This window comes from Oncorhynchus tshawytscha, linkage group LG01 (assembly GCF_018296145.1).
Source record: "Oncorhynchus tshawytscha isolate Ot180627B linkage group LG01, Otsh_v2.0, whole genome shotgun sequence".
NCBI classification, from domain to species: Eukaryota; Metazoa; Chordata; class Actinopteri; order Salmoniformes; family Salmonidae; genus Oncorhynchus; species Oncorhynchus tshawytscha.
Genome location: NC_056429.1, coordinates 53,217,969 through 53,236,816, shown reverse-complemented (window position 1 = coordinate 53,236,816; position 18,848 = coordinate 53,217,969). Strand labels below are relative to the sequence as shown.

At 43.9% G+C, this 18,848-nt stretch overlaps 1 protein-coding gene across 3 annotated transcripts in view; it reads left to right on the top strand.

Annotated features, from left to right (window-relative positions):
- The window catches only part of LOC112253060 (inositol polyphosphate-5-phosphatase A-like), a 185,894-nt gene that overhangs the window by 76,720 nt on the left and 90,326 nt on the right, over positions 1-18,848 (top strand). For all 3 annotated transcript variants that reach the window (XM_024424939.2, XM_042323055.1, XM_042323059.1), the window contains exons 3-4: positions 5,858-5,958; positions 6,948-7,035. In XM_024424939.2, the coding sequence (XP_024280707.2) occupies positions 5,858-5,958; positions 6,948-7,035 (189 nt within the window). The remainder of the gene's footprint in view (positions 1-5,857; positions 5,959-6,947; positions 7,036-18,848) is intronic.

Sequence of the window (18,848 nt, the reverse complement as noted above, 5' to 3'; positions counted from 1 at the left end):
CACGACTATGTTAGCCTGCCCCTACTCACACGGCTCTCTAAGTTACTTGTATATCAGCTTAGCACACATATTGTAATCTCTCTCATTCACACACACTATCAACAGATGCGAGAAGACCGGTGTCTGTTGTAAGGAAGTTTGTGTGGTAAGGAAAAGATGATGCAAGCAAATGTTTAAATTGCAGCATCAATATTATCAACAAGTGATCTTTGCCCCGTTGGTATACATTCTTTAAAACAGTTGACTTTGTGGTTGGAAGTGGTACAGTTTAGACAGTGGGTCAAAAAGAGTTCATATTGAGAAATAGTCCAATGTCCCACTATACTTGATAGTGTTGGAATGTAATTCGCACTGCAGCAAACCACATCTGGAATGACTATTTTGTTAAGATTGCTTATGTTTTTATGGAGGGTAGTTTGAAGGTCCTTGTGAAATCGGGCCATCAGATACAGAGAGGTGGCAACGGCAACATCCTGAACAAAGCTGTTTAACTGCTTTTTCGGTTGTTACAATCAGAAGGACATCCTGCAAGTTTGCCCTGCTGTGTGTGTCCCACTCAATGAACTAGCTTACTGTTGATACAAGCCCTTGCTTCAGGGTGTTCCTCGAAAGGCAGCTTCAGGAAATAAAATGTGGTCTTTGGACAACGCTCGATTAGTATCAGAGACATACATTCTGTTCAAACACTCCCAAAGCAGGCATGCGGTCAACCTCCCTGCCTGCAGATGAGACCAGAGTATACAAATGACAAGTGTATACCATCATGCAAGGCTAGGCATTAATAATTTTAATAATATGAAGGATTTAATCATGTGTGTTACTGTTTGTTCAGTAAGCGTGGATCTGATGGGCATCCAGGCAGCTTTCACTAGTCCACTGGGCTGGCACACAGCAGAGTGGCACCGACTGACTGGAGTAATCTTCAGGCAAAGCAGGGCATTTGCCTGCTCCACATGTGCAATGGAGTGAAATGGTATCCCGGCACTAGAGTGCAGTATAAACAATGCTTTGAGTTGCGTTATGCTGAGTTGATTGATCCCTCAATCTATTTGCATTGGAAACCTTACCCGGCTGTCACGGGCCACTGGCCTCACAGGATTCGCCCGGGCTCATCCAAACACGTGACTTGTTAGATCTATTAAATAGGAGTTATTTCTAGGGTAATTAGTACATTGCTAATTTATTATAAGTTATGACAATATAATTAAATCTTCAACATAATGTGTTTCTTCTGATTTACTGTGTGTATGTGTGTGTGTGTGTGTGTGTGTGTGTGTGTGTGTGCGCACTTTCTCACATGTGAGGGGAGAGTGACTCAAAATGTATTAAAAGACTGTCTGTGTGTGTGAGCCTGTCTGTGAGCGATTGTGAGTGTGATTTGTAGATGGAATCAGTGTTGTAAAGACTGTTGATTGAATGTACAGCAACAGGTGGACAGAGTTCAGTGTCTAGGAAAGACTTCTCATCACATCACGTGCCCGTTCAGAAGCCCATTTTATCCCCCCTCCGCACACTCTGTCACACTCTCCAGGCATGTTATTTTCCACCTCCTAATCAGTACCATGAAGTAGTACTCAGCCTCCCTAGATCCAGAGAAAAGTGGGCTTTTTTTGTTGCCATATGCATCGTGAGTCTTTAAAAAACATCTGGCATGGTATTCACTTGTAAAAACATTCAATGATGTGTGTGTCTTGTGCCATAATTGATAGGATACACACTACATGACAAAAGTATGTGGACAACTGCTAGTCATACATCCCCTTTGCTACTATAACAGTGAAGACACTTGCCAGTCGGTCAGCGCATGCTTGGAGTACATGTCCTGGTAATCCGTCTGGGACTGCGACTTTGTGAATGTTGACCTGTTTAAAGGTCTTGCGTTGGCTGCGGAAAGCGTGATTACGCAGTTTCCCCGGAACAGCTGGTGCTTTAATGCATGTTTCAGTGTTTTATGCCTCGAAGCGAGCATGGAAGTAGTTTAGCTCGTCTGGTAGGCTTGTGTCACTGGGCAGCTCTCGGCTGTGGTTCCCTTTGTAGTCTGTAATGGTTTGCAAGCCCTGCCACATCCGACGAGTATCAGCCGGTGTAGTACGATTTCATCTTAGTCCTGTATTGACGCTTTGCCTGTTTGATGGTTCATCGGAGGGCAGAGCGGGATTTCTTATAAGCTTCCGTGTTAGTCCCTCTCCTTGAAAGCGCAGATCTAGCCTTTAACTCAGTGCAGATGATGCCTGTAATCCATGGCTTCTGGTTGGGGTATGTACGTGCAGTCACTGGGGGGGTGACGTCATCGATGCACTTATTGATGAAGCCAATGACTGATCTGGTGTACTCCTCAATGCCATCGGAGGAATCCCGGAACATATTCCAGTCTGTGCTAGCAAAACAGTCCTGTAGCTTAGCATCTGCTGCAACTGACCACATTTTTATTGATCTAGTCACTGGTGTGTTCTGCTTTAATTTTTGCTTGTAAGCAGGAATCAGGAGGATAGAATTGTGGTCAGATTTACCAAATGGAGGGCGAGAGAGAACTTTGTACGCATCTCTGTGTGTGGAGTGAAGATGGTCTAGAGATTTTTTTCCCTCTGGTTGCACATTTAACATGCTGATAGAAATGTGGTAAAATGGATTTAAGTTTCCCTGCATTAAAGTCCCCGGCCACTAGGAGCGCTGCCTCTGCCTGAGCGTTTACCTGTTTGCTTAGGGCGGAATACAGCTCATTGAGTGCGGTCTTAGTGCCAGCATCGGTCTGTGATGGTATGTTGACAGCTACGAAAAATACAGATGAAAATTCACGAGGTAGATAGTGTGGTCTACAGCTTATCATGAGATAAGTGTATAATTGCACTTCTGATGTCCAGCAACATTATGTACAAAATAAGTTACAAACAACGCAAAGAAGCGAACAAAGAAACCACAATTGGATAGGGACACGTAAAACATCAGCCTTCTTCTCTGGCTCCATCTTATGCAGAACCCAGGCTCCTGTGGCGACACACATTGGACAATTTGGTCTGATAGCAGCCAAGTTAGGCTAACTGTGAACCTGGTGTGCTTGAAACATTGAGCCAGTGGTAACTTAAGTTCTGTGGATCTTATACCCTTTTTACACTGCTAAGCCAAAACTGTGCCAAGCCACCGAGCCAAGCTGTACTGGGCTTGCAAAGAAAATATCAGACCCAATAAACGGCGCTTTGTTCAACCCCGTAGTGTGAATCGGCATGAGCTTAGATGTAGGCTACTATACATGGATTTGGACTGGTGGAGGTCAATGATGTGTGTTGTGTTCCAGTTAGGTATTGGTCGAAATGTAAAATGTTTCCAAACTGAGAACCAGAATAATGGGCTAAGCCTAATGATTATTTTATATTGTGCTCAATGGTAATGGCATATATGACATTGTTTGGCCGTCAAAGAAATCCAGTGCCTTCCGTGGTTTGCAATTTTAGATGATGGTGATATGTTATTGCCATTATTAAGGGAACCTCCCAGGAATCAGGATGGAGGGGGAGAGCGGACGACTGGACGCACCCCTTTGACAAACAAGATGGATAGATTATCCCCGTTTTGGTACCCGTGTCCATCACCACTGTGTGGTCTAAAGGCATCACCATATAGCAACTGTCTCGCTACCAAGGGAGTTCCTTGCATCTGATCGATCTTTACTGCTCTTAAAAGGGATGGTTCACCCAAATTACATATTGGTTTCCTCACCCTGTAAGCAGTCTATGGACATGATTTGGTTTAGTTTCCCTGGCATTGTTTCATCATGCTAACATTTTAGCATTTGGCACAAATCCCGTTCAAATCATGGGACCAATATTTGAATTTTTCGCACATGTTTAATAGTCTATAATTGACTTAGTTGAGCTTCAAAATACATTTTAAGTACTTTTGGATGACTTGGACATGATGTGCGAAAAAGTGCTAATATCGGTCCCCATGACTCAAATAGGATTTGTGCCACAAAAGCCAAAACATTAGCATGGGGAAACCGTACCAGGGGAACTTAACCTAAAGCATTAATTGCTGTCATACCTTTTTCCATAGACTGCTTGCAGAGTAAACCAATGTATAATTTTGTAATTTGGGGGAACTATCCCTTTAAGGCTGACAAGACTGTACACAAAGTGTGTTTTATTGCCCTCATATTGAAAATCAATCTGTCAACTATAACTCTTAGTCTGAAATCAAAATGAACCGATAGAGTAAAAAGTGCTGCTGAGGGTTGTTTGGTTGGTTTTCAGAAAGATGGAGGAAACTTGAATGGTCTTGTTTGACCTTTTCTATCAATAGCATTTCTGATTAAAGTAGTAGGATTAAATTAGTCTTCAGGATTATGAGTCTGCATGGGAATCGAGAGCTGGAGTTACACTGCCTGGAAAAACAAACAGAAAACCCACACTTGGACAGATGCAAAACACAAAATACACACAGTCTTGCATTCTCCCTCTCACATGCCCACAGGCTCACACACAATGTAACTTCTAGCTAAAGCTCCTTGAGAGTCTGACCTTTTCAGTGGGAGCTGATAGGTCCACTAATCTTTCTAAGTTTGAGAACCCTGGTTCTTAGGGGCCCAGTCTCTGGGTCATCCAGCTAAGTGACAAGCCATAGGTGGATGGAAAATCCATAGTGCTATTGCCATACATTACTTTTATTAGATTTTGCATTTAGTGAGAATAATGCAGGCGGGGGAGTGAAGTAGGGCCAGACTAGGCCTTCAGGCCTGGAGCTGTCCCAGGCTTAACGCTGTCCCAAGCCACATATCCTGGGTGATGGTGATCTATGGCCTGCCCACCATCCATAGCTCGACCCTGTGAGTGCCTCTGAGCACTGTAATTCACTCAGCAATGGATTTTCCGTTACGGGTCAGCACCCCTGAACACTCTGGGCTTGGTGGCAGTGCACTCACAAACACCTCTTAGTGTTAGGGGAGGGTGGGGGCATGGGAGAGGTCATGTGACTGGAGTGGAAATGACTGTGTAACGTCTCTCCCTCTGCTCTGAGTGCTCTCCTTCTATGACCAGGTATTTGTTAGCCTGATCCCAGATCTGTTTGTGCTGTTTACCAATGACTATAGATATTGCCGAGACGACCCCAACAGATCCGGAACAAGGTGTTTGTGTAGCGGAGTGTAGATCGCCAACATCTCTTCATTCATGTACCTTATATTTTATGACAGGGCTATGTTCTGGAACATGTATTTTCTGTAATGTTTCCCGTATTCTGACACAACGTTTCCCAATAGCGAGAGACTCGTTATTGATCTAGTGAGACGTCTAAAACTCCCGACGTTGTCTGTCACACCCTGCACACAGACACATCTGTCTGATACTATACTGTACAGTAGCTGGGATGATTTTTCCCTGTCGGCTGTAATGTATCTTGGCCTCTGCTAGTTGTTTGTCCCCCAGTCTTGGGTGTTACCCAGCTTCTGTCAAACTCCAAAACCACCAGACCTTATTATAGGGTTCCAATGGGTGCTTTTGGGGTTTTTGGTTAGGCTTGTTGCCTGGTTGTGACTTTAAAATCCCCTTTCAACTATTTGTGGAGATCTGACTCTGTAGAATGTTTAGAGAACAGTGTTCTCTTGAGAAAGGCAGTATCATTTCTGTTCACAAACTTAAGTTCAGAATGATAGATCATTTGGGTGGGAAGTTCCTTGTGTTGTAAACGATGATCAAATCCAAGTGTATTTGTCACGTGCGCCGAATACAACAGGTGTAGACCTTACAGTGAAATGCTTACTTACAGGCTTTAACCAATAGTGCATGAAATGATCTTTTTCATACTGAAACCATCACGTAGTGGTCTAGACAGTTGTTAACTCCATGCCTTGTTCTCTTTTTTGCAGACTGTTCAATCACACAGGCCCCACTTCATCGCAGTGCACTGTCAAGAGGTGGGCGGGAAGAACTACGAAGCGTCCATGTCACACGTGGATTGTTTTGTCAAGTAAGTGGCCTCGCAACCTCCACTCGATGGTCCCACTTCAAATTGCCCTTCACTGAAGAGGTGCAGCCAACTCTAGTGTTCATACCCCAAAATCATCACTAAAGTTGGCTATTTTTCTGTCAAGGAAACACCCACTACCTTGGTCCACAGGAAAACTATGTCCAAAAACTCTGTGAAAATGAGTGAACACCTCCACCTTCTGGTGACATACCTTATTTGGTTTCATTTTTTCATTTTTTCATTTATTTTTTATTTTAAGGTCAGAAGGTTATGAATTTAATATAATTAAACGGATGTACTAGAATACCATAAGCATATTTGCATGGCCTGTTTATGTAGTCTATCTTGTTTATTCATAGGATGGAATAACAAAGTTTTATGTCAATGGGGATTTGGAAAGATTCTCTTGATGAATCTTTTTTCAACCAATTTAGGGTGTCCAGGTGTGCACTGCATCTCAATGCTAGAGGTGTCACTACAGACCCTGGTTCGATTCCAGGCTGTATCACAACTTGCTGTGATTGGGAGTCCCATATGGTGGTGCACAGATGGCCCAGCGTCGTTAGAGTTTGGCCAGGTAGCCGGTCATGGTAAATAAGAATTTGGTCATGGTAAATTTGGTCATGGTAAATTAGAATTTGTTCCTAACTGGCTTGCCTGGTTAAATAAAAAAAACTTTAAAATAAGCAGAAGACTGTCTGAGGCCTCAACAGATTTAGCAGAATATCCCAATACTCTCAAAATATCCTCTTCCTCATCTCTTCTCCCTTAAAGGGATAGTGTGAGATTTTGTCAATTAAGCCCTGCCCAGAGTCAGAGGAAGTCATGGACACCATTTGTATTTCTCTGCGTGCCGTTTGAAGGAAGTTGAAGGTAGTTTCGTGAGCCATTGCTAACTAGCGTTAGCGCAATGACTGGAAGTCTACCGGAAACAACGAACACAAAATAACTACATTTTCATATTGTGACGTGTGTCCCCTGTCTTCTAGGGAGCTGCTGTCCAGTGATGCCATGAAGGAGTACAACAGAGTCCGTGTCTACCTCGACGAGAACTACAAATCCCAGGAGCATTTCACAGTAAGTGCGGCTGGTCCATTTGCCCTTGCTAAGTGGTCCTCTTCCTTTCAGTCTCAGGAGAGCTTTGTTTACTGCACACAGTCTTGACTCGCAACAGACCGGCTGTATTCGCCTGGGTGTGTTGCACAGCAGAACGCTCTACACACATCGGTGACATTTAGTTAAGATGGCAGAGGAAAGATGGAAGCTGAAGCTGGGGAAGCTCCGATGGTAGTAAGACATGAATTAAGAAATTCAATCAAGTAATTATTTGAGGGACTTCAACCCTCAGACTCATTTTCCTCAGCTTCGTGGACCCCAGTATTTTATTAGAATGCGCAATAATGGTAGACCGCCACAAGGCGGTGCTAGATGGTATGGAATGTCTTGTGGATCTGCAAACCAGCTGCAACTTTTCAAGTGTTATCAAATTGTATTTGTCAAATTGTATTTGTCACATGCTTCGTAAACAACCGGTGTAGGCTTACTTACGGGCCCTTCCCAACAGTGCAGAGAGAAAAATATTCTGAAAAATTGTAACAAGGAATAAATACACAGTGAGTAACAATAACTTGGCTACATACACAGGGTACCAGTACCGAGTCAATGTACACAGGGGTACGAGGTAATTGAGGTAGATATGTACATATAGGTCTGGATAAAGTGACTAGGCAACAGGGTGGATAGTAAACAGTAGCAGCAGCGTATGTGATGAGTCAGAGTTAGTGCAAAAAGGGTCAAAATGCAGATTGTCCATGCAGCTATTTGGTTCACTATTTAGCAGTCTTCTAGCTTGGGGGTAGAAGCTGTTCAGGGTCTTATTGGTTCCAGACTTGATGCATCGGTAGCAGAGAGAACAGTCTATGACTTGGGTGGCTGGAGTCTGACAATCTTTAGGGCCCTCCTCTGACACTGCCTGCCATAGAGGTCCTGGATGGCAGGGAACCTCGGGCCCCAGTGATGTAATTATCACAAAGATGTGCAATGCTTGGGCCAAATTGTTGCTCGGTTAATTTTGTGGCCTGTTCCCTCTATAGATTATGCGCAACTACAGGTCAGTTGCATTGCATGGCCTCTAGGTGGAGCCAGATACTCAGTGTTGACGATACCAGTTGAAAGTTTCATCCGGACACCAGTGGCCCTTTCCCCCACGTTGGGGACACACACATTTAATGCTGCTAACGTTGCACTCCCAACAGTACATTTGGAAGAAGTGAAGTGATGGTTAATTCTCTGGCTCTGGAGCCCATAAAGAGAAGGGAATAGATGTGGTTTAAGGAACCCGCTAACAATCAGTGTGGGCTTGACTGCTGAGCCGTGTCTGTCATGATTTTCCTTTCTATCCCAGGAGGTATTATTACCACGGTACACTGCTCTCCCTCCCTAACAGCAAACAATGGTAAATCACACCACCACCACCAGTCAAAAATGCTCTTTTCATAAACCTATTATGAACGTATTGGAACCATTTGCCCTATTGCTAAAATAATGAACTGCCATTTCGGTTAGGTGATGATGACTATATCCACTTGTTTTTTATTTTAATTCTCCCAAGTTTATTTAAGGCTCCGACACGCCAATAGCGTTTGCCGGGCCGAGAGTACTTAGCACTTCTGAACGGAGTGCCGGCTGTAATTTGCGATTTTGAAGGTTGAATCGCATGAAGATGTTGGCAGTCAGACATCCACCAGCGGGTGGTCCTTAAAACACAGCGTGCTGAATGGTCGGCAGACGAACCGAAGATCAACATTTGGTGTGCTGTGTGTGGTCCTTTTTTACACTCTCATATCTTGAATAAGTGTATGTATGTATGTATGTATGTATGTATGTATGTATGTATGTATGTATGTATGTATGTATGTATGTATGCATGCATGCATGTATGTATGTATGTATGCATGCATGCATGTATACAAACCACAAAATTAATATGTTTATAGATATTCAAATCGGGGCGACAGTAAGGATACAGACTCTCTCCAGTGCGCTTCACACAGGGCTCGCCATTTAGTCCGGATGACATCACTCCTATTTGTTTACTCAAACTTCGATTTCTGCTCGTGGGTAATTGTTAGTTGTCCGCTCTGCCTGTCAATTTCCAGATAATGTAAGTGGCAACCCCGGTGTGGCTCCCTGAGCCTACCAATAATGGCAGCCGGTGTGTGTTTTCCTTCGGGGATATCTATGTGAGTGCGGCAGCGAGCGGGTGTGCTATAATGTAGTGAAAGTGTATGGTAATGACCCGAGGGAGTGTTTACTTGACCTGTCTGTCTCTGTCGGGTACACTGGCTGGATGGCGGTGCCATATGCTTCCCTCTCGCCACAGCCAGCCTCACCATACCTAATGAAGCACACGGCTGAGTGTGTGCGAGCTGTGTCAGCGAGGTGCATCTCTGTTTGGGTCATTTGAGCACACCTCTTAATTTACCAAGAAAGCACTGGCTGATTCTTCTGATTTGTGATGAGACGAATATGTCAACAGGCTAATATGGTCAAAGAGGCGGCTGGTTTTTGAGGGTAGGGTTTTTGTTAGTATGACAGGCTATACTGTAGGACCTAGTAGGACACTGTATAATATAACATTTTTGATCCCCCCCCCTGTGTGATAACCTGGACTAAGATTTATGTCCAACTTAGCACACGGTGGTCCTAACTCCATACCAGAGTAAGTCTGTCAATCAGGCATTGAGGCCGTGTTGGATGCAGACCGACAGTGAGGGATGCAGGCCAGCCTTAACCTCCACATCTTTCCTGTGTGTGTGCTGTGCAGTGTTGGGGGGGGCTTGAGTGACACATCCTCCTCAGGCCGAGGCCTGGTGTTTTACGGGGCTGTTAAGGTATACAGCAGGTAAAATGTCAATTAGGAAAGCCCGCCCTGATAACTCAACTCCCAATCCACTTGTTCCAGGCCATTAATATTTATCACGGGCCCGGCCCTTTGGGCTGCTGGGGTGTCATGTGGAATGATGTTCACTAATGCCTTGCCTTTATTACCTAGGCTAGCATTCCTCACAGACTGACTGGGGGGTGTGTGTGTGTGTGTGTGTGTAGGCAAATACACACCACCCTCACAGTTTTTGTCACAGCACTCACTCTGTTTTTCTATGCGTCATCGCAGAATTATGAAAAAAGTATAACAGTATTTACTACACACACACCTTCTGCGTCGTGTCAATGGCTACAAGTGACCTACAAATGAACACACACACACACCAACACACACAACCCTCCATTGTTCCAGAGCATTTTAATGGGAAATTAAATGCGTCCTTCCCTGCTCTGGTCCACAAGACGGGAGTGAGAGGCCAGAGGATAAATCAGGCTCTTTGCTCTGACAGGAATCGCACTCCGTTCCTGCGTCCGCGTCTGTTCTCAACCCAGCTGTCACATTGGCTTAATCTGTTTAGCTGCTATTTGTGCTGGGTGCCATCTTTTTGACACCTCCTCTGGATGTTTTTGATTGGATTTCCCCTGTGGTGTCCTTTGGTGTGGAGACTAGAGTGTTGTCACCCTGAGAGACACTAGGAGCACTCCCATCAGCTTCCCGTTCCGTCTATCCAGTTAGCTCTGTCTGTGCTGTGTGTGTGCGCACACGTACATGCAGCTACGTTCTGTATACACACTGAGACCCACATACAGACTCAACGGAAGGTATGCATTCCTAAGCTTTCAAATTAGGAAGTTCAATCTAAGGTTTTTGTTTTCTTCCTATCAAGGTTTCGCCTACTTTGAGACTTTAGTCGGTTCACATGATTATTTCCCAGCTCTTTTCTTTTCAAACCTAATGGTGCCTCCCTGTGTAGCTCAGCTCTGTCTCCCTGGTTGGGATGATGGAATAGCTGCTGAGGGCTGGGCCCCATTTGGAGGCATGTCAGAAACTGCCAGCAGCACCCTAGCCTGCTCCAGCGGTGAGACCTTAAAGGTGCAATATGCAGAAATCGCTCCGCCATTTCCTGGTTGCTAAAATTCTAATAGTTTGTCTAATTTCAGTTTATGTGATAAAACAAGTGGTCATTGTGTCGAGAATCATTGTACCACCTAAACCACTGCAAAATATATTTTCCATAATCAAACATATTGTATTTTCAGCTGTTTTGAAGCTGGTGTTCAAAACCAAAAGGTTTTTAAAAAATGGCTAAAACGTAAGAATGGGAAGCATAGAAATAGTGCACACAGAACATATATACCACTTCTTAGACTTGCTTTTAATGAGAATTGCAGATCTATAACTCACATTTCTATGTGAATTTGGTCGGGTCGTCCAAAATGTGACACATTGCATCTTTAACAGCTGCCTCCAGCAGGCCACAGTAATGCAATCATCCAAACTGCACCCAGGAATTTATGAACACTTAGTGGCCCACTGCGGTGACGGGGGTTGGGACTGTGTGTGTTCACTTGCGTTGTACTCATCACCTATTTTCACGGTGCACCACCATCTCCCCTCCCCCTTTAAGACCAGATAATGGGGGATCGTTTCATCCTTTACCCCTTAAGCATCCCCTGCTCTGCATTTACAGAGCGAGAGAGAACGACAGGGTGGTCGCTACGCTGGTTTACAAACACAGGTTCAACAAGGAGGACCAACCCCCACCTACACACAAACCCCTCCACCCTCATGGTCAGGGAGATGGCATTGTGAGGATAAGCAGGTTAAAATATTGAAAACTAAATCTCTGGGCTCTTATTTCGGTATGGTGAGAAGTACAGTGCAGGCGAGGCAATTTGAATGGAGTAGATGTCATCATTGTTGGGCCGTAACTCTCCTTGACCATCAGTCATGCACTCAGGGCATTCAAGTAAGCGCATACTGTACACACACACACACACACACACACACACACACACACACACACACACACACACACCACACATACACAGGACGTGTTGAGCGACAATCAATGAATCTGCCATCAGAAGTGAATTATGAGGGAGAGAAAGCAGGCTGTGCCTCCCTGGAAAAATGTAGGTTGAAAATGTGTATATAATTAATTGAAAGGAGATGCCGAAAAATGTATGCATTTAATACAAGGAGCCTAATCTATGGAACTTGGTCTATGCCCTCCTCTGGACCAGCACAAAAATGAGCATCTGACACAAGCACACATTCAAGCGCACGTACACACAGTCCGTCCCCTTCACCCTCATAAACAGAGCTCTGATTAAGTGTTTGTGTGTGGTGGGATTGGTTTAGTGGGGGCTGCAGGCAGGACCTGGGCGGGGAGTAAATCAGGACTGTCTGGGGGTGGTGGGGTGGGGGGTGGGGTGGGGGATCTCCAGCACAGATAATGATGTGATTCCAGCATGTGGCGGCCAGGTGCACCTTGCCACCATACATTATGATGTGCGGACCCCAGCCGGCGAGGGGCAGAGTGAAGGTGAGCCTGTCATATCGATCTTTTTAGCGCTAAAATATGAGCCACTTTACTCAGCTCCCCGGCGCAGTGATGTGAAAAATAATAACTCGGACCCAAATTAAAAATATTGATCGCTTAGGAGGTGTTGAGCGCAAATAAACATCCCCCTCACTCCCCCTTCCTACACCCCGACTCCCACTTCTCTCCCACCCTTACGCCAGCAGCAGGGTTGGGTCAGGGATGTTGGTGTGCTGGACTGTAAATATATCTGGCCGTCTCTACTCCTCTACCAGCAAATTACAGTATTATACTGCATTGCCAGGTTGTAGTCTGTGTATTTCTTCGACCCAAACGAACAGGCCTAGGAAGTTGCTCTGTCCCCATCCAGTCTGGCATTGATAGATCTGGTCTTAACTCCATAATCTGGCATTAGCCATGCTTTATTGATGGCCCTTAGTCATCATTTTTTGCACATTGGAGCTTGACCATTTTTACATTTCCTGGCCCGTAACGGATGAGCTGACACCCTGCTATCAAATGTGTGGTAAAACAATTGCCACAAGGTTAATTTTATTGGCTGCTCCATGCATTTGTGAGTAGGCAGGCAAGTGTCCTCTGCCCGGGTCCTGATGAATGGTTGTGCCAAGTGGGTGGGAATGAAAATGAGAGGGGAGAGGCCATGCATGGGGGAACAGAGTTAGACCGCCTGCCGCAAATCTAAATTAAAAACCCTCTGACGTTCAAAAAAAAAACAAACTGATGCGTGTGAAATGATGTTCCATTGCTTTCATGATGAGGCCGGTCAAGTGTCCTTATACTCCGGATGTTTCCCCGCCTCATCTCATATTGAATCAGGGTTAAGCTATGTCCCTAACACACAACATACAATATGTCACAAGTCAAAAACAAATGTAAACCACTTAACATCCAAAACCTCATACTTGAAGTTGATAAATTGTGAAATTCCCCTTAATCTCCAGCACCACCCCAGCATATGTGAAAATTGCACATTTCTACATTTTGTAATAAAACATTTGGAGGAGGATGTGTTTCCAATGACATCATTGGTGTGCCACATGTGAATTTAACCAATAATGAGTTGGCATAGCCTACTAATTGGTTGATATCATTGGGAAACACTTATCTTCAAAACATAGAAACGTGCCATTTTCACATGTGTTGATGTTGTGGTGGTGCTGGAGATGACTATTCTTTATGCAACCTTACTTTAACTAGGCAAGTCGGTTAAGAACAAATTCTTATTTACAATGACTGCCTACCCCGGCCAAACCTGGACGACGCTTGGCCAATTGTACGCCACCCTATGGGACTCCAAATCACAGCCAGATGTGATACAGCCTGGATTCGAACCAGGGACTCTAGTGGCACCTCTTGCACTGAGATGCAGTGCCTATGACCGCTGCGCCACTTGGGAGCCCGAGTGAAGTTCGAAATGTAAAAAAAATGACCCTTTAACTTTCCTACCCGACAACTGCTATCGATTGAATACAAGTACATTTGTTTCCCTGTATCCTACAAGCGAGAGTGAATGAATAGAGATTTTATGAGCAGGGAGAGATAGAGTGGGTCGGTGTTTCAGTGGAGACGAGGCATTGGGATCACATGCTGAGTGTTGACGTCAATGAGGGCACTATCTGGCGACGTCTCCTCTGCTCCATTGCTCTCCTCTCCACTCCTGGTGAAAGCTGCCCTCTGTGCCTGGCGTCAGTCCGTGGCCCTGCCCCATAGCTACTAGCTGATCTGATTCCCATGGGTATTAATTCTCCCATGCAGCAGCACTTGATTTGCATGGCCCAGTTGACCCAGGCAGACACTGGCCATTACTTCCCCATTAGCTAATCTCTCTGGTTTGATTTCCATAATCCTCCCGCAATTGAGGGCCCTCACATGCCCATAATCCCCCCCCCCATGCACACACAGACACACACGTATTCCCATGCACTAATGAGTTCTTACAACACACTAAGCTCTGAAACAATTCTCATTAGAACAAAAGTACATCAAATACACAAATGTGTACTGAGTGAACAAAACATTAAGAACACCTGCTCTGAAAGCTATCATCCCTTATTGATGTCACTGGTTAAATCCACTTTAATCCGTGTAGATGAAAGGGAGGAGGCAGGTTAAATAAGGATTTGTTTTTTAAATCTTTGAGACAATTGAGACATGGATTGTGTATGTGTGCCATTCCGAGGATGAGTGTGCAAGACAAAATATTTAAGTGCCTTTTGAACGGGGTATGGTAGTAGGTGCCAGGCGCATCATTTTGAGTGTGTCAACCGCTTCCCGTGTGAATCAGGAATGGTCCACCACCCATAGGACATCAAGCCGACTTGACGCAATTGTGGGAAGCATTGGAGTCAACATGGGCCAGCATCTCTTTGGAACGCTTTTGACACCTTGTGGAGTCCATGCCCCGACAAATTGAGTCTGTTCTGAGGGCAAAGGAGGGCGCAACTCGATATTAGGATTTGGTTCCTGATGTTTTGTGCTCTGTGTAGGTATGCCACGTCACTTTCTAAGAGATATTTCTCCCGTAATGTACTACAAATCATAGAAAATGTCTCCACCCTAGTCAAAACTGCTACTCTCCTCATCAGAACCATTAGGTGAATACAGTGGGATGGTGGCATGACATCCCTGTAAGTGGCACTTGCCGCTGAGAGTGTGCGCTCTTAAGATTTGTGGTGTATGTGTGTGTGTTGGGGTGTCAGGGGAGGCGTTGCTAAATTGCTCCCGGCGTCTCTTGAAAACCCCCCTTTATATTAACATGAGTGTCAGAGCGATGCTTATCTGTCTATGCAACAGATTAAGCCCCCAGGAACATGATCGTATTTGAGCTCCACTCCAGTCCCTCTCAAGTGCTCCCTTTTCCTCTCAGAGCAGAGAGGCCTTCACGAGATAATGTGAGGGTATTATCATTGACCCAAAGACAGGGGTTATATGGAGAGATGTTTACCCGTCTAACCCGATTTATCGTTTGCGTTAAGACTTCAATATGCTGTAGATGTTTGATCAAATAGAATCGGTGGTCTTCTTTTCAAATCTGGATGTCCTCAGTCTGTGTACTTCTATACCGATCCTATACATATCACTCAAGACAGTGCATTTAAAAAAATAATAATTCTGCCATGCAATCCTGTATGGTATATTCTGTACAGCAAGTATGCATTCCCTGTGTATGTGTGCTATAGACCGCTTGCGTTCTCTAAGAGGTTTGCTTTAATGACATGAAACTGACTTCGGCTACCCTTGATTTGGGAGCTTGTCTGTGTGTGAGGGCGCCGGTATCTAGGTCATGTATGTACGAGTACTTGAATACTGAGACTGAGTCGTTACTTCTGCCTGTGTGTAGATGGCTTGCATCTGTTTATTGGCTAACTCATGTTTTGCTGATGTCTACAACTTAGACTTACTAATAGTTTGTTGATATTATTCCAGGTGGGACAATTTATAGATCTGCTAATGATGTAATTTCTGGACAATATTTCTGTCTCTATTTTTGTCTGTTTTTGTAATCATCACTATGTCTAATGAATTACTCTGTTTATTTTATAAAAATAACTCCAAATATATTTAATTCCCTGAGCCTCCTTTTGCCATTGAAATGCTCCATCTGATCATGTGGGTGTTGATACAAATTGAAATATATTTGCCTACACAGCCCGGATTGGCGCATAAAGTAGGAGGCTATATATATATGCAAATAAAAGATGACTGGTCATTGATCAGAATAATCAGATCAGATTGTGATGTCATGATCTGGGCTAAAAACTCCATCCCACATGAACAAGCTGAAATTCCAGGCATTTTTTTTCAAACAACTCTTACATGAAAATGGCATTATCATAATTTTCAATGTCATAAAAATACATGTTAAATCACATTTTTGACTGCACTGCTCCTTTAAGGGACACCTTTTGGCTCAAGAGCACCCCCAGAGGCAAACGTTTTGTGTAGCTTATTTAACTCTAATACACCAGAGGAAACAGTGATATGGATTATCTATCTATAAAGACAAGATCCACCACCTTCCACAGCTCCATCCCAGGAGCTTTCCCACTTGTCCTGTCGTGTTCGGAGGGGAAAAGACCCATCATGTCAGCCCAGTCCGATTGATCTTAATCGCCTTCCGCAGGAATTCTCATGGAGCGACAGTTTGCATTGATTGCAGAGGAGCTCTTACCACCCCCACCGCTCCAAACGAGCTGATAATTAATAAGGCCAGCTTCCACAAACAGCCAGTCAACAGGCGACGTGATGGATCGGACTGCCTGGAAGCTGACCAACGCAACGCCCCCTTCGGGAAGAGTGGGTCCTCAGCTGCCAGGTGTCCATTACCATGGCCTGATCAGAAATGCAGAGCAACACCCACTGCTAATTAAACACCCAGAGGTTGCCTTTGTTTTTCAGCCCACTGTTGTCTATCTATTCATTATTGGCACGCATTTAATAATTCATGAAGCAGTGGCATTGAGGGGTTGGGGGGGGGCAGCCCTCAGCAGTGGACACAGATCAGTCCTGAGCCGGAACAAAGAGACACAGGTCACTATGGTAATGGGGACTGGGGCACAAAATAACACTGGGTACAAAGTAACAACCAAATAACTCAAATTAGAAACCACTGAGAAAGCTGTTATTCAATGTACTAATGCTTGGTTAGTGTATCTACCTGCCTATTACGTTTTGCTTAAATCCATAATTTTTATTTAAATATTCTAAATATTCTTGCTGTCTCTTTTTATTATTGACCTGTGGAACATTCCCCATGTAACTAATCATTATATACTTTTTATCAGTAAGAAGAGGCCTTTTATGCAAGTTCATGACAATAATTGTTGTATTTTTTGTGGTAAATTGTAACATGTAAATTCTATGGTGTTTTATAAGGTATTTATACATATAAACCGTAATGAATATATGTGTCTAAATATAACTTTGCCAGTACAACTAAGATGATACCTTTAAAAGGCAAGCTTAAAAGTCATGCTTGAATGCTTAAAGTATCTTCTATAAAATATATACCTTTTGGCTACTCTGTTTTTGGTCGTTATGATATGCCTAAAAGATATGAAAATATTGTTGGACAATTTAGTGCATCTTCATTGAAATATTGGTTTCAAATCAGAACATTTTCCAATTACCCCTAATTTTTACCATTGAAAACAGTGTTACATTTAACCCCGCAGCCTGTTACAATTAACCCTGCCTACTTCCGCCACTTTCTGATGAATTGTGAAAGACTGGTATGTCCTAGAAACATAGTTACAGTATGTAATGCTAGCTGATATATGTCTGTTTGTATAAAAAATGTTTTTTAATCTACTGGAACTCAAATAATATTTTCATAAATAAGTGAGAGACTGAATGTGCTGCTTTGTGCTCCGGTCTCCCCTAGTCGGTTGCTTTTTTATGTCTTAATAATGACACGTTAGCCATGATATTGTGACTAATTTAAATGGCAACACATTTTTACTGCTCTGTAAGGTTGTGTGTCAAGGCAATTATTTTGATTCCTGTTTTTAATTTATTAATTGAACTTCCATGTTTTCTTTAGTAGCGTACCATTGTCAGTGAACAAAAATATGAACGCAATATGTAAAGTGTTGGTTCCATGTTTCATGAGCTGAAGAAAAAATCCCCAAAATGTGTCAATTTTGTGGACAAATTTGTTTACATCCCTGTTAGTGGGAATTTCTCCTTTGCCAATATAATCCATCCACCTGACAGGTGTTGCATATCAAGAAGCTGAGTAAACATTATTACACAGGTGCACCTTGTGCTGGGGACAATAAAAGGCCACTCTAAAATGTGCAGTTTTGTCACACAACACAATGCCACAGATGTTTCAGGTTTTGAGGGAGTGTGCAGGAATGTCCAGCAGAGCTGTTGCCAAAGAATTTGTTAATTTCTCTGTACGTCCAACTGGCGGCACAAACGTAGACCACATGTAACTACATGCCAGCCCATGACCTCCACATCCGGTTTCTTCACCTGTGGGACCATCTGAGACCAGCCACACGGACAGCTGATGAAACTGTAGGTTGGCACAACCGAAGAATTTCTGCACAAACTCTCAGAAACCGTCTCGGGGAAGCTCAAATGCGTTCTCATCGTCCTCACCAGGGTCTTACCCTGACTAGTTCGGCATCATAACCAATTTCAGTGGGCAAATGCTCACCTTCGATGGCCACTAGTACACTGGAGAAGTGTGCTCTTCATGGATACATCCTGGTTTCAACTGTACCGGGCAGATGACAGACAGCGTGTATGGCGTTGTGGGCGAGGGGTTTGCTGATGTCAACGTTGTGAACAGAGTGCCTAATGGTGGTGGTGGGGTTATGGTATGGGCAGGCAGGCATAAGCTAAGAACAATGAACACAATTGTGTTTGATCGATGGCAATTTGAATGCACAGAGATACCGTGACAAAAACCTGAGACTCATTTTCATG